This window comes from Chlorocebus sabaeus, chromosome 9 (genome assembly GCF_047675955.1).
Source record: "Chlorocebus sabaeus isolate Y175 chromosome 9, mChlSab1.0.hap1, whole genome shotgun sequence".
Taxonomy (NCBI): Eukaryota; Metazoa; Chordata; class Mammalia; order Primates; family Cercopithecidae; genus Chlorocebus; species Chlorocebus sabaeus.
In genome coordinates, this window is record NC_132912.1 from 69,858,376 (window position 1) to 69,874,211 (window position 15,836).

Sequence of the window (15,836 nt, forward strand, 5' to 3'; positions counted from 1 at the left end):
CAAACCCCAAAGCCCCAAAGGCATCCTGGGTCCCTCCCTTGAAACCATTCTGACCACAAAACCCCGGCACTCAGGCCTGTAATAGCAGCCTTGAGGATTTCCAAAATGCCTTGGGGGCCATTTTCTCAGAGTCTTGATGAATATCACCTGACATTCTACTATCCATACAAATCTCCTTATCAAACATCCACTTGGCCACACCATTGGAATTCTCTCTCAAACACTTTCTCATTCTTTACAACCTGGCCATGCTGAGAATTTTCCAACTCTTTTAAGTTCTACTTCCCTTTTAACTATAAATTTCACCCTTAATTCATTGCTCTCATCTTGTATTTTACTATAAGCAATCAAGAAAAACCATGCTGCATCCTCAACACTTTGCTTAGAGATTTCTTCTACCAAATATGCTATTTCGTTGCTCATAAGTTCTGCCTTCCACAAAACATTAGAACACAAACACAATTCAGCCAAATTAGTTGCCACTTTATAACAAGGATCACCTTTCTTCCACTTAACCAGAAGATGTTTCTTATTTCCATCTAAGACCTCATCAGAATAGCCTTTACTGTTTATATTTCTACCAATGTTCCACTTGCAACCACTTAAATAACCTCTAAAATGATTGAAGTTCTCTCTACAGTTCTCCTCTTCTTCTGAACTCTCACTAGAGAAACCCTTTATAGTCCGTTCACGGCAATACAAGATTTTTTCAGCATGAACCTCAAACTCTTCCAGCCTCTACCCGTTACTCAGCTGCAAAGCTGCTTCCACATTTTTAGGTATTTGTTACAGAAGCACCCCAATCCCAGCACCAATTTCTGGCTTAGTCTACTCCTGCTGCCATAGCAAAATATGTTAGACTGGGTAATTTATAAATAATAGACATTTATTTCTCACAGTTATGGAGGCTGGAAAGTTCAAGATCAAAGTACCAGCAGACGTGGTATCTGGTGAAAGTTTGCTCTCTGCTCCGCAGATGGTGCCTGTTACTGTGACCTCACAAGGTGGAAAGGCAGAAGAGCAAGAAGGCACAAACAGACTCCCTCAAGTGCTTTTATAAGGGCACTAATCCCATTCATGAAGGCAGAACCCTCATGACCTAATTACCTCCTAAAGACCCCCACTCCTGAATACTATTACATTGAGGGTTAAGTTTCAACTGAATCTTGGAGGGACATGAACATTCCAAGATAGCAAGATGTATGGCACTGTTCTATTTAGAGTAGATATTTTATAAACTAAAAAATCAAAACCATATATGATATCCACATGCAAAAGAATGAAGTTGGACCCCTTTTCATACACAAAAATTAACTCCAAATGAATAATAGACCTAAATATAAGAGCTAAAACTATAAAACTCTTAGAAGAAAACATAGGAATAAATATTCATAATCTTGGATTAGGCAGAACCTTCTTAGACATGGCATTAAAAGTATAAGCAACAAAAGAAAAAAAATAGATAAATTGAACTTCAACAAAAGTAAAACTTTTTTTTTTTTTTTTTTTTTTTTTTGAGACAGTGTCTCAATCTGTCACCCAGGCCAGAGCAAAGTGGTACAATCTTGGCTCACTGAAGCCTCAACCTCCCAGGCTCAAGAAATCCTCCCACCTAAGCCTCCTGAGTAGCTTGGACTACAGGGGTGTGCCACCACTCCCAGCTAATTTGGTTTTTTTTTTTTTTTTTTTTTTTTTTTAGAGACAGGGGCTTCCCATGTTGCCCAGGCTGGTCTTGAACTCCTGGGCTCAAGCAATCCTTCCACTTCGGCCTCCCGAATAGCCGGAACTACAGGCACACATCACCACACCTGGCTAATTTTTGTATTTTTTGTAGAGACAGGGTTTTGCCACATTGCCTAGGTTGGTCTTGAATTCCTGGACTTAAGCAATCCTCCCGCCTTGGCCTCCCAAAGTGCTGGCATTACAGGTGTGAGCCACCATGCCTGGCCAAAAACAAAACATATTTATACTTCAAGGGTACCCTCAAGAAAATGAAAAGAAAGACAACTGCCAAAATAGGAAAAAAAAATTGCAAATTTTATATCTGATAAGGGTCTAGAAGCCAAAATGTAGAAAAAACGATTACAATTCCACAATAAAAAGACAACTCAGTTCAAAATAGGGGTAAAGGACTTAAATAGACATTTCTCCAAAGAAGGTGTACAAATGGCCAATAAGCATATGGAAAGATGTTCAACTTCATTAGCCACTGGGAAGATTCGAGTCAAAACCACAATGAGGTACGACTTCACACCCACTAGGATGGCTATAATCAAGGTTTGGCAAGGAACTAGTGGAACCTTGGTTTGATTTGGAAAGGAGGAATTAAAACTCTCATAAGCTGCTGGAGAAATGCAAAATGATGCAATCACGTTGGAAAACAGTTCCTCAAAAAGTTAAACCTAGAGTTACCACACACGTCCCAGCAATTTCACCCCTAGATATATACCCAAGAGAAATGGAAACATATGTACACACCTGTACACAAATGTTCATAACAGCATTATTCATAACAGCCAAAAGGTAGAAACAACCCAAACATCCATCAATTATGAATCAGTAAACAAATTGTGGTATGTCCATACAATGTAATATTATTGAGCCAAGAAACGGACTAAAGTACTGATACATGCTACAACATGGATGAACCTTGAAAGTATTATATTAAATGAAACAAGCTAGACACAAAAGGCCACATATCCTATGATTCTTTTTATATGAATTGTCAAAAATGGGAAAATTAACAGAGACATAAAGTAGATTAATGTTATGAAGAAATGAGAAATGGCTGTGCACGGTGGCTCACGCCTATAATCCCAGCACTTTGGGAGGCCAAAGTGGGCAGATCACTTGCAGGTCAGGAGTTCAAGACCAGCCTGGCCATCATGGTGAAACCCCATCTCTACTAAAAATACAAAAAAAAAAAAAAAATTAGCCAGGCGTGGTGGCATGTGCCTGTAGTCCCAGCTACTGGGGAGGCTGAGGTGAGAGAATTGCTTGAACCTGGGAGGCAGAGGTTGCAATAAGCCAAGATCACGCCACTGCACTCCAGCCTGAGTGACAAATCAAGACTTCATCTCAAAAAAAAAAAAAAAAAAAGGCCGGGCGCGGTGGCTCAAGCCTGTAATCCCAGCACTTTGGGAGGCCGAGACGGGCGGATCACGAGGTCAGAAGATCGAGACCATCCTGGCTAACACGGTGAAACCCCGTCTCTACTAAAACTACAAAAAAACTAGCCGGGCGAGGTGGCGGGCGCCTGTAGTCCCAGCTACTCGGGAGGCTGAGGCAGGAGAATGGCATGAACCCGGGAGGCGGAGCTTGCAGTGAGCTGGGATCCGGCCACTGCACTCCAGCCTGGGCGACAGAGCGAGACTCCGTCTCAAAAAAAAAAAAAAAAAAAAAAAAAAAAAAAGGATAGAAAGAAAAATGACCACCAGTGGGTATAGGTTTTCTTTATGGAGAGTGATAAAGATGTTCTAAATTGACTGTAGCAGTGGCTGTACAACTCTGTGAACATATGAAAAGCCATTGAATCGTATACTTGAAATGGGTGAATTATATGGTATGTGAATTACATCTCAATACAGTTGTTACTAAAGAAAACCATATACATGGTGTCTGGTGATTGAACAAATTATGCACTTGTTGAAACTTGTGTCTGAGGAAAAACTGTGCTTAATGCACATTCAAGTGTCAAGTTTCAGAGGGACAGGAGGACAGCTGTCATCAGTTAAACGAGCCAAAAACAGTCATCAACCTCAATGTCATTTTGGCTCTTTAATGGATGCCCTAACAACCACCAGCATCTCTTGGGCATTAGCCACATCGTAAGCCACTTGAAACCTGCCATATGCACATTTTGTCATTAGCTGGAAGGATTTGTAGAATTCCAAAGTCATCTCTTTGATTTTATAGATGAGGAAACTAATGCTCAGAAAGGGGGTTGATATCTACCGCTGTGAGGCATACAGTAAGTTTCGGGTGAAGCTGGGATCAGAACTTGTTTAGACTTTGCCTCTCTTTTCTTGCAGATACTTTGCAGGACTTCTGTGTCCCTCCAACTGGCCTTCCCGTCATGGTCAGGAAAGAAACTCCTCACAGCCTTAGCATCCAAGTCAGGCCATGGGTGAGAGCTGGAAAGGGATCAGGAGGCTGCAATTTCTAGAAGAGGGAGGGGACACTGCGGAGAGAAGATGGGGCCAGATTCCGAGAAGACAGCATAAACCCCTGTTCCTGTAAGAGTAGGGACGCAAGCAGGGACATAAACGCAAGGGATGAGCCCCAAAGTGTGACCCATGAGACATGATGTCGCATGTGGTCTGGAGCCTGCGGCTACTTCTTCCCATCATATACACAGTTATGAGAACAAGTTGTGAGAACCACCTCCCCCCTTACCCAGCTGCCCCCACCCCAGAAGGCATGTGATTTTGTCCCCCAGTGCCCTGTGAGTGAGTCACTCCACCCATGGAAACCTCACCCCACCCTGACCTCAAGCAAGGCAAAGAGTGCAGAAGACACGTCCTCTGGTGCTACCAGACCACTCTCACCAGCACCCATGACCTCAGCAGGGCTGGGGCCCGCGTGGAGACCACTGGCTGTCCTCACAAAGTGAGGAGCAGGAGACCCTGTCTGAGGAACATGCTCGGGGTTCAGAGCCTGGGCTAGACTGGGATGCAGGTTGAGCAGGAAGTGGATGGCAAGATTAGAGCAACATCTCTCCCCACTCAGGGAGGAGGGAATGGTCACAGGCACTGACACTCAAGAAGGGCCAGGCACAGTTCCAAGCCCTTCACAACAACCCCTAGGGTCTACATGACTACTATCCCAATTGTTCAGTGAAGAAACTGAGGCACAGTGAGGCTGAAGAACCCTACCAGTCCACACCGCTGGTGTATAACCGAGCTGGCCAAGACTCGGCAGTCTGGCATGCAGGCCCACGCTCTCAGCCCCGCCTTTGCATGCCTCTTACATCCCGCACATGTGATGCTGTGCGTCAGAAGCAAGGAGATGGCCCTGCTGGCCTGATCATCAACACCAGGGCTGGGTCTCGAAGTCCTCAGCGCCCCGTCCTCCTCTGCCTGTGTGTCCTGAGTCCCGAAGCCCCAGCAGCTCTGCTCGGCAGATGAGCCTCTGGCCCTGCTGCTTGCTTCCTGAGGGCTGTCAGTGGGGGGCCGGATGAGGGCTGAGGACAGGGTGGGTGCTCGTGGGAGGGGAGAGCACAAAGGACCTGTGACCACAGCTGGGGGCGGGGCAGGAAGTAGAAGTGATCTGAGTGGTGGCTGGTGCAAGGAGCCACAGTGGGCTGCCTGGGGGGCTGACGCCACCATTCCAGGAGCCTTGGTGAAGAAAGGACATCCGCCTGTGTAGCTGCTTCTCCATACAGGACTCCAGGTAAGGAGAGAGCAGGGACCTGGGGGCCTGGGGCTCTGGGTGGAGGGGAAGAGCCTGATGGAGCTGGAAGTACCGCGACCTAAAAGACAAGACACCTGGGTCACAGACAGCGCCAATCACTAACTCACTGGGCAGCCCTGTGCCCACCCTGGGCCTCAGTTTCCTCATGTATGAAATGAAGAGGTAGCATGCAGTTTCTAAGGCCCTGCAAGAGCTGACATTAAAGCTTCTAAGAAAGATGGAAAGAGGCTCACTGGGACAGAATACCATGAGAGTCAGGATGAAGGCTGAGTTCCCTGGATTAAGGTTATGACCGTGCCCGCCTCCTAGCTGGGATGAGCCCAGGGCCTTTGAAGATTCCCCTGGCCTCTTTGCCTCCCTGGGGCGAGTCATGCTGCCTGGAATTCCACCCTTCAAGTCATACCTTTGGGCGGGGCATGGAGGCTCCAACTACAATGGGGGCTCTCCATAGCCCTCTTGTGTCAGAGCCTGTGGTACCCAAGGGGAAAGACCTTTGAAGAGCTCACCTTGGATAAGGTTAGAGAAAGGAGGTTCCAGATCGTAACAGGCCCAGGTGAGGCCCCAGAAACACCTTAAAATTAGGAAGAACTTTCTAAACAATCGTTGCCCATAGTAGGCAACAGGGGGGCCCCTGTCACTGCTAAAGGCCGCAGAGCTTGGTTGGCAGGGAGTGGCAAAGAGGGGAGGGGCAGCAGGAGGGGATCTGAAGAGCAAACTTCGAGGCCTCTCCCCACACAAGATCCAAGGGTGTGGTCAGGTTGGCAGCTTTTCCTTTGTTGTTTGTTTGTTTGTTTGTTTGTTTGTTTGTTTTGGGCAGAGTCTCACTCTGTCACCCAGGCTGGAGTGCAATGGTGCGATCTTGGCTCACTGCAACCTCCGCCTCCCGGGTTCAAGCGATTCTCCTGTCTCAGCCTCCTGAGTAGCTGGGATTATAGGCACCTGCCACCACGCCCAGCTAATTTTTGTATTTTTAGTAGAGAGGGGGTTTTGACATGTTGGCCAGGCTGGTCTCGAACTTTTGACCTCCAGTGATCCGCCCACCTCAGCCTCCCAAAGTGTTGGGATTATAGGTGTGAGCCACCACACCTGGCCAGGTCGGCAGCTTTTATTCTAGAGTTCTTCCATAAAGCTCTGAGGAAGGTCCCCAAAGGGAAAATGGGACGAATAGGGGCAATATAGGACCTCATTTCTCTTCCAATTCTGTTAAGGGCTCAGTGGGAGGGAGAGAGGTTAGAGAGAGTGACAGAGACAGAGAAGCAGAGTGAGTCAGGGTGGGCAAAGGGTGGCTTGTTCTGGGGCCAAAAATGACACTTCTCCAGAATGAAGGCTTCCTCAGGTCCCCAGGCCCCTCCCCAAATCTGCTACAGCTACTCTGTCCCCTCTTCTGTGGCCACAGTCCCCTCCCCACCACCCACAGTTGTGTCCTGGGGGCAGAGTCATCCACTTAGATCCCCATTAGACCTTAGGGGAATTCTAGCAAGGGGTTCCCCTTGGCTGTGTGACCCTGCACAGGGCTTTTCCCCTCTCTGGGCCCATCTGTACAATGTGGGGGCTGAACCAGGCCATAAGGGACATACCAGCTCTGACATTCATTGAATAATGACTTAAGAGATATCTCAGCTCCTCCCCTTCCATGTGCCCTGATAATCCATGGCTATGGGGGAAAGGAGCAGTCATCCTCCATCCTTCCACCCATGGCTTCCCAGAGCCCAAGTGCCCCCTGTCTCTGCAGCTCCATGGCGGCCTGCCTGCTCCTCCTGGGCATCCTTCTCCTGCTGCTGCCCCTGCCAGTCCCTGCTCCCTGCCACACAGCCACACGCTCAGAGTGCAAGCGCAGCCACAAGTTTGTGCCCGGTGCATGGCTGGCCGGGGAGGGTGTGGACGTGACCAGCCTCCGCCGCTCAGGCTCCTTCCCAGTAGACACACAAAGGTTCCTGCGGCCCGACGGCACCTGCACCCTCTGTGAAAATGCCCTACAGGAGGGCACCCTCCAGCGCCTGCCCCTGGCACTCACCAACTGGCGGGCCCAGGGCTCTGGCTGCCAGCGCCATGTAGCCAGGGCCAAAGTCAGCTCCACTGAAGCTGTGGCCCGGGATGCGGCTCGTAGCATCCGCAACGACTGGAAGGTCGGGCTGGATGTGACTCCCCACCCCACCGGCAACGTGCATGTGTCTGTGGCCGGCTCACACTCACAGGCAGCCAACTTTGCAGCCCAGAAGACCCACCAGGACCAGTACAGCTTCAGCACTGACACAGTGGAGTGTCGCTTCTACAGGTGAGAGCTGGGGCTAGGGGGTGGGGGGCTGGAAAAGGTGTGAGAAACTCTGGGTGGTCTAGGAGCCCTGGAAAGGCAGAGTCCTCCAATCAAACTTGGAGGCTGCTTCTACCAGGAAGAAACCGCAGTCCCGGCTCCCAGACTTCAGGTGATTCAGCCCTGTGGCCTCCTCTCATCCACGAGGTCCCCCATCTGACAGTGCCCAGTGAGACACCAAGTAGAGAGAAAGTGAGTGAGACCATGTCTGAGAGCCAGCAGGGTGCCATTTAGGTCTAGTGAGTACTCAACCCTCCCTTTCCTGGGCACAGCCAGCCTTCCATGGAGTCCTTCCTGGATAGGGACAGAGGCGGGAGACCTGGCCGGGTCATCCTTCCTCATTGCTGTGTAACCTTGAACATCTCACTTCTCTCTGAGCTTCAATCATCCACTCAGCCAATACTCACACCTGCCTGTGGCAGGGCCACACTGCTGAGCCACAGCGGTTGCTACCCTAGCCCCTGGGAGTAGGAATTCTGGGACCCAGATTCCACGTCTGAGAAAGGCACAATGTTTGTGGGCCAGCCCCAAGTCACCTGCACTGATTCCTCAGACCTGGAGGCCACGTTTCCTCCACAGAGAGGCCGAGTATGGCCCAAGCTGTCAGGATCCCGGGCATGTGGGACCCATCCAGGGGGACAGATGGATGAAGGCCACATGACCAGGTTCCAAAGTCCAATGGATACCATCAGTGCAGGATCATTGCTTTTATGTTCTTTTTTTCTTTTTCTTAAAAAAAAAATTAGAGATAGGGTCTCACTATGTTGCCCAGGCTGGTCTCAAACCCCTGGGCTCAAGGGATCCTCCCGCCTCAGCCTGCCAAAGTGCTGTGGTTACAGGCGTGAGCCACCATGCCCAGACAGGATCATTGCTTTTATAATAAGAAAATTAAAAAGAAAGGAAAAAAAATGTTATTTTGAAAAGGAAAAGAGAAAACACCTACACAGAGCACTGAGGTCCCTGACAGGTGAGAGCGGAGGCATCCCTGCCAGCCCCATGCCACAGCACTTGCACTCTGGAGGCCCCTGGGTTCCAGTCCTAGTTCTGCCCACTTACGTGTGACCTTGAGCAGTCCTGAAGGAGTTGTTTTATTGAATGGGTGAAATACTATCCCTGGGCCCAGCTGAGGTCTCTCTCTTCTCACAGTTACCATGTGGTACACACTCCCCCGCTGCACCCTGACTTCAAGAGGGCCCTCGGGGACCTGCCCCTCCACTTCAACGCCTCCACCCAGTCCGCCTACCTCAGGCTCATCTCCAACTACGGCACCCACTTCATCCGGGCTGTGGAGCTGGGCGGCCGCATCTCGGCCCTCACTGCCCTGCGCACCTGTGAACTGGCCCTGGAAGGGCTCACGGACGATGAGGTGGATGACTGCCTGAACGTCGAGGCCCAGGTCAACATAGGCGCCCGCGGCAGCTCCTCTGCCGAAGCCAAAGCCTGTGAGGAGAAGAAGAAGAAGCACAAGATGACGGCCTCCTTCCACCAAACCTACCGGGAGCGCCATTCGGAAGTGGTTGGCGGCCATCACACCTCCATTAACGACCTGCTGTTCGGGAGCCAGGCCGGGCCTGAGCAGTACTCAGCCTGGGTGAACTCGCTGCTCGGCAGCCCTGGCCTGGTGGACTACAGCCTGGAACCCCTGCATGTGCTGCTGGACAGCCAGGACCCGCGGCGGGAGGCACTGAGGAGGGCCCTGAGTCAGTACCTGACGGACAGGGCTCGCTGGAGGGACTGCAGCCGGCCGTGCCCACCGGGGCGGCAGAAGAGCCCCCGAGACCCGTGCCAGTGTGTGTGCCATGGCTCAGCGGTCACCACCCAGGACTGCTGCCCTCGACAGAGGGGCCTGGCCCAGCTAGAGGTGACCTTCATCCAAGCCTGGGGCCTGTGGGGGGACTGGTTCACTGCCACGGATGCCTATGTGAAGGTGTTCTTTGGTGGCCAGGAGCTCAGGACGAACACCCAGTGGAGTAATAACAACCCCATCTGGTCAATGCCACTGGATTTTGGGGATGTGCTCCTGGCCACAGGGGGGCCCCTGAGGTTGCAGGTCTGGGATCAGGACTCTGGCTGGGACGATGACCTCCTTGGCACCTGTGATCAGGCTCCCAAGTCTGGTTCCCATGAGGCGAGATGCAACCTGAAACATGGCCACCTGAAATTCCGCTATCACGCCAGGTGCTTGCCCCACCTGGGAGGAGGCACCTGCCTGGACTACGTCCCCCAGATGCTTCTGGGGGAGCCTCCAGGAAACCGGAGTGGGGCCGTGTGGTGAGAACAGTGAGCTTGGAGAGGACTCGTGTGCTTGGACTGAAGGGGTTCTCACAGTGGGAGCCAGGGTTGTCTTCGTATTCCCATTAGACCAAGCTCGTCCAACCCGAGGCCCACATGTGGCCCGGGATGGCTTTGAATGTGGCCCAACACAAATTCGCAAACTTTCTTAAAACATTATGAGATTTTTGTTTTGCGATTTTATTTTTTTTTAGCTCATCAGCTATGGTTAGTGTTAGTGTATTTTATGTGTGGCCCAACATGATTCTTCTTCCGATGTGGCCCAGAGAAGCCAAAAGATTGGACACCCATCAGATAGATGGAAAAGGGAGACTCAGACTATTTTTCAGGGAGGTGGCTGGGTATACACGCCAACCCCGATTCACCCTGTCCAAACTGCCTAAGCCCTCTGTCATTCTCAAGCCCTGCAGTCACAGCTACACAAATCACAGCTTCAGCCAGGAGCTGGGCAGAAAGGCCAAGCTCCCACCAGGCTGCCCAGGACTGGTCTTTTAGGACCCTTCCCTTGAGGCCTCTGTGGTGTGGCAAAGCCACTTCATTGCTTTAACTGGAGTCCCATCAGCTCCAGCTGCTCTGTCTTCCTTGCCCACAATGCTTTGCCCCTGAGACAAATGGAGGCCTGTCCTGACCTGTCTCACCGTGTACATAGCTTGATAAAGGGCCAATAAATATGATGTTCTGGTGATCATCATGGCAGTGTTGCGGCAGAGGAAAAGATGGGGCCAAACAAACTCCAGAGATAAACTTCTACATTAGCAACCCAGTGAAAACAGGCGGGCAGGTAACGTATATAAACTGCTTTCCCACTTCTGTCAGAAACGTGGGGACCCAAAATAGTTTACCTTCCTCATAATTCTCTGACTCAAGAAAGCAGCAGCATAAACGTGGTGATAAATGGCAACAGGCATTCAGCTCCCAGCTGGAAGACAATAGGGCATGGTGAGGACTGTGGTGAACTGAAGAGTGCGCATCTTATGTGCGGGGGGAGGGGCTGCAGTGCTGCTCCAGCCAAACATTTCATGCAGGAACGTGAGCCCCGTACTGCCAGGTCTTCTACTTTTTAAAAGTCAAACCACAATTTGACTTCTAACTGTGGCAGTTAATTTCACTTTGTGAAAATAAACCTTGCGGGCAAACACGGTGCAAGCCAAAGAGAACATGCCTGTGGGCCATAATTGATCCGGGGCTATCTGTTTTGAAAGTTTTACTTTCAACAGAACCATTTTGCACAAAGCTGAAAAGCTCTCCCCTGTCTCACGATTTCAAGGAAAGGAGCATTGGTTCTAACAAGGTGGGCTCTGTGGGCCTCCTAGGCCTTGGATGCAGAAAAACCCAGAGTCTCGGGTTCCAACATAAGATGAAACGGTCTTTGTTTCACGTGCCTGGGACGCAGGCCTCAGCACACAGTCCCATGGAGTGGGTGGCAAGATTCCAGGCGGCTTCCTGGACACAGCTGTGCAGGCTGTGCAGGGTCATTGTCAGAGGGTCCAGAGGAGCGGGCACAGCCCTTCCGACTCTCTTTGAAACTCCCTATAAACTAAGTTCTTTGAAGTTTGTATGGGACCCACAGGCCCAAATGCCAAGCAGTGACATTATACTAACCCTAAATCCCCAGGTGGGGCAGGAGGGGTGACCAAGGACCAAAAGCCTGGGTGAAACTACTGTTACCACATGTCCCATTCACAGACACACACTCAAACGAGAGCATGAGAGAGACCTCGACACTTCATGGTGGCTGCTGCACTCACTGGAAACAAACATGGGGGTGGGCAGTGCCCCTCGGGGAAAGCAGGGTCACAAGGCCAGGGCGGGCCTGGCTCAGGGGACAGCCCTGACAAGAAATGGAAGACTTGCTCAATATCTATGTGGCAGTGACCCCCAGCAAGTCTCTCTGCCTCTTGGGCCCCAGTTTCTCCAAACGGACAGTCTGTTTTACTCCCTTCTCAGGACTGTCTGGAGCCTTCCTGGTGCTACAGGAGGGTGCTGGAAGCTCGTCTGGTTTCACACATAGGGAAACTGAGACCTAGCAGGAGGAAGGGATTTAACCATAGTCACAGAAGAAGTTAGTGCCAGAAAGAACCAACCCTAACTCGAGACCCAGCATGACATTTTCATTTCCACCCCGCCTGGACGTTGGGATGCTTTGGCACACCTGAGACCCCCTTGTTTGTTTGGGGAAGTCTCCGCTGTGCTAGCCACCTTCCGTTTGCCCTTCAGGTCTTGTCCCCACCTGCTCCACCCTGCTCCGACCCAGGGGACTGACCTGTCTGAGCCTTGTCAGTGGGCAGATTAGGGAGGTGGAGGTCAAATAGTACGGCCTTTGCTCCCCTCCATGTCCCTAGTGAGGTGGGCTTGGACTGGCTCTGTCCCTCGTGTCACTGCACCTCTCCAGGGGCCTCTGCACATCTCACTCTCTCTTTTTAGTTTTATTTTTTTTCCGAATGCAGTTTGTTTGGTCCCATCTTTTCCTCCACAACACCACCAGTCACCCTGGCTGGAGGTGCATTGGCATAATCACGGCTCAGTGCAGCCTTGACCTCCCAGGCTCAGGTGATCCTCCCACCTCAGCCTCCTGAGTAGCTGGGACTACAGGCGCATGCCACCATGCCTGGCTAATTTTTGTACTTTTGGTGGAGGCGGGGTTTCTCCATGTTGCAGAACTCCTGAGTTCAAGCAGTCCTCCCACCTCGGCCTCCCAAAGTGGTGGGATTACAGGTGTGAGCTACCACACCCGGCCTGCACCTCTCTTTCTTTCCCAGTTCTAGTAACTGCCCCTGCCCCTTGTCCCTTCAAACCTAGGGCTGGAAAACTTTGCTGCTGCTCATCCTAAGACACTGCACTATTTCTTCCACTCCCTACAGCTTAAGTCTGAATAAACCTTCCACCAATTATTGTAATTTGAGTCCAAATGTAGGAACCTGCGCTGGGATGATACTGCCCAGGGGATGCAGGTGCCGACCTTGCTCCCCATGGAATCTGGAGCTGTCATTGCAGGAAGAGGGAGTTCCTGGGGCTGCTGGTGAGAGTGTCTAGGGATTATGGAGTCAGAGGAACAACCAGAGGTAGCTAGGGCTCTGCAGCAGTGTCCCCACTGGGCCAGTCTGAGGCAGGATTTAGGGGCACTGTTCCTGGATGCTCAGGCTGCCCAGCCATCCAGGTGACTCTGTGAGATGCCCAGTTAATACATTCTTTTTCTACTTATCTCATCCAGACTCGGCTTCTTTTGCCTGCAGTTAAAAGCCCTGGTTGACAACACCATCCCCTTCCCCAACGCTAGTGGGGTTCTGCCCTTGGAACCACCACACAATTGTCCCCCATCCCCTCCCTCCCAATGACAGGAAGCACAGAAGCAGGGGTCCATTCACGTTCTCCATCATCTGACAGATTGTTACTGAATGCCTCTTCTATGATCCAGGTCCTGGGGCCCCCAAGGACAGAAAGTCATGCCAAGCACCTGTCCCCTTGAGGGCTGCATCTGACAGGAAGACAGACGTGGGCACACTGGAAGCCACAGGTAGTCAGGATGACATTCATTTTCATATGCACACACAGTCTAAGGGGTCTCTTCCAAGACTTGGGGCTGGCATTGACAACAACCCAGGCTTTTTGCTTTTTGTGTTTTTAGAGATGAGGTCTTGCTCTATCGCCCAGGCTGGAGTACAGTGGCACGATCATAGCTCAGTGCAGCCTTGACTCCTGGGCTCAAGTGATCCTCCCACCTCAGCCTCCTGAGTAGCTGGCATGCACCACCATGCCTGACTAATTTCTTAATGTTTTGCAGAGTCAGGATCTCTCCACATTGCCCAGGCTGGTCTCAAACTCCTGGCCTCAGGTGATCCTCCCACCTTGGCCTCCCAAAGTGCTGAGATTACAGGCGTGAGCCACCGCACCCAGCCCCAGCTTTTGTTTTTTAAGCAGTTGCTGCAGCACCATCGTCTCCCTCCACACACACCTTTGTGGTCCTGACAAGCCGGCACAGTGAGCTTGGCATCTCTGATGTGTTTAGACAGAGGAGATGCCTGCTGGAGGGGAGGTGGTGTAGGGGTGAGGGAACGAGGGAGATCCTTGTGGTGAGGGGGCTGCTGCAGCCTTGGGAGGCTGTGGTTCCTCTTGCTCACCAGCATCTCCATTCCTCCACACCACTCCACATCCTGACATCTGCCACTTCCTCATAACCACAGCCTCTCCAGCCCAGGCCCCCAGCATCACTTGCTTGGCCCTCTCCGCTTTTGGCCTCCTCACTGATCTCAGGGCTTGTGCATGCCCTTCACTCACCCTGCAGCCACGGTGATGCCAGCACCCTGCACAGATCCCCTCGGACCCCACCACAACCACCAGCCCCTGCACCTCTATCTAAGGCCTGTGCTGGGGCCCACCCTGCCTGCCCCATCAAGAGGCCAGAAGTATTTAAGAATAGTGTCCATGTCCCGCTCAGTCCAGAAAAACCCGCAACCAGTGGCTGAGGAAAGTTGGTGTATAAGTGCCCCAGCTCACTCTGTCCAGGGAATAACTGTAGGACATATGCCACACTGGCTCCCAGAGTTCTACAGCAGGTGGAAGCTCCATTTGCACACAGAAGTGACTTGCTTGACCACATACACCTTCTTGGCTGCCTCCCTTTCCTGTCTCACTACCGTACCCCCTCACTGGTATTTTCTGGAGTCACCCCCACAGTGGAAACTATATACTTGTGGATCTGTACCTCAGGGTCTGCCTCTGAGGAAACCAGCTAAGACACACATCTGACTGTGTCATTGACTGGCTCACACTCTATTGACTCCTTGTAGCTAAGTCCTCCTCAACCTTCAGCCTTCAGCTTCAAAGATCACTTACTCCAGGAAGCCTTCCCTGACTGCCCAGGTCTAGATCATGCCATTCTCCACCCTTCTTCTGTAGTCCCCAGCGTTTCGCCATCATAGCACTGTGAAGCCACAAGCCATTTCTGTCTTACTCATGGTTGAATCAACTAGTCCAGCACCTGGCATAAATTTGATAAATAAAAAATATTGGATGGATGAGTAGATGGAAGATGAATGAGTGGATTAATGAACCCCACCAAGGAATTTTCCAGCCTCTGCTTGAACTCCCCCAGAGACAGAGAGTTCATTACCTCCTAAGGTAACTGTCCCACATTTAGAAGTTTCTAACCATGAGCTCTCATATTACACAGAAGCGAACCTCCTACATAGAAGCCTACACAGTAGGCTACCTACCACAGAAGCCTAACATCCACTCCTGGTTGTGGCTCAAGGATTCTATATATGTAAAACTCTGGTTTTAGCCAAATGTGTTAGTCCTAGCTATTTGGGAGGCTAAGGCAGGAGGATCACTTGAGCCCAGGAGGTCAAGGCTGCAGTGAGCTATGATCGTGCCACTGCATTCACTCCAGCCTAAGCAACAGAGTGAGACTCAGTCTCTAAAAATACATACATACATACCTAAATCTCTGGCCCTGTTTTCAATGTGGTTAGGCAGAAGGACCACTGGGCTGATTCCAGTCTGTGCAGCAGCTTCCCCTCACTCTCCTTCCATGAAGGAGTCATGGAAGGGCCAGACACTGCCCAGGAGAAGGTGGAGCTGGGGCTGAGCCAGCCGCCCCTCTTCCCTGTAGCCGACAACAGAAGCGAGACCCCCCTCCTGGGAGGGAGGGATGCTCTTGGTTGTTTGCTCTTGATTCTTTGTTCCTCAATAGATCTCATCACCAACTGGGGTCAATTGCAGCTAAAGCAGCTGTTTCTCTGGGCAAAGCTGGTGCCCACTTGGCCTGGGCAGGTTCTGGCCACAGAGGGACAAGGTCTACCACCTTAGTCTGTTCACAGGA

General features: G+C 51.2%; 1 protein-coding gene across 3 annotated transcripts; it reads left to right on the forward strand.

Moving 5' to 3' along the window:
* The first annotated feature begins 4,465 nt into the window (after positions 1-4,465).
* Positions 4,466-12,911, forward strand: PRF1 (perforin 1). 3 transcript variants are annotated; one of them, XM_073019073.1, is made up of 3 exons: positions 4,466-5,391; positions 7,119-7,687; positions 8,870-12,911. In XM_073019073.1, exons 2-3 carry the CDS (start codon positions 7,149-7,151, stop codon positions 9,996-9,998), a joined length of 1,668 nt encoding a protein of 555 aa, XP_072875174.1. In that variant the 5' UTR covers positions 4,466-5,391; positions 7,119-7,148; the 3' UTR covers positions 9,999-12,911. The 3 variants fall into 3 exon arrangements, with proteins under 3 accessions (XP_072875174.1, XP_007961348.3, XP_007961349.3); XM_007963157.3 differs by having other exon boundaries at positions 4,467-5,391; positions 7,145-7,687; XM_007963158.3 differs by lacking the exon at positions 4,466-5,391 and having other exon boundaries at positions 5,398-7,687.
* Positions 12,912-15,836: the final 2,925 nt, after the last annotated feature.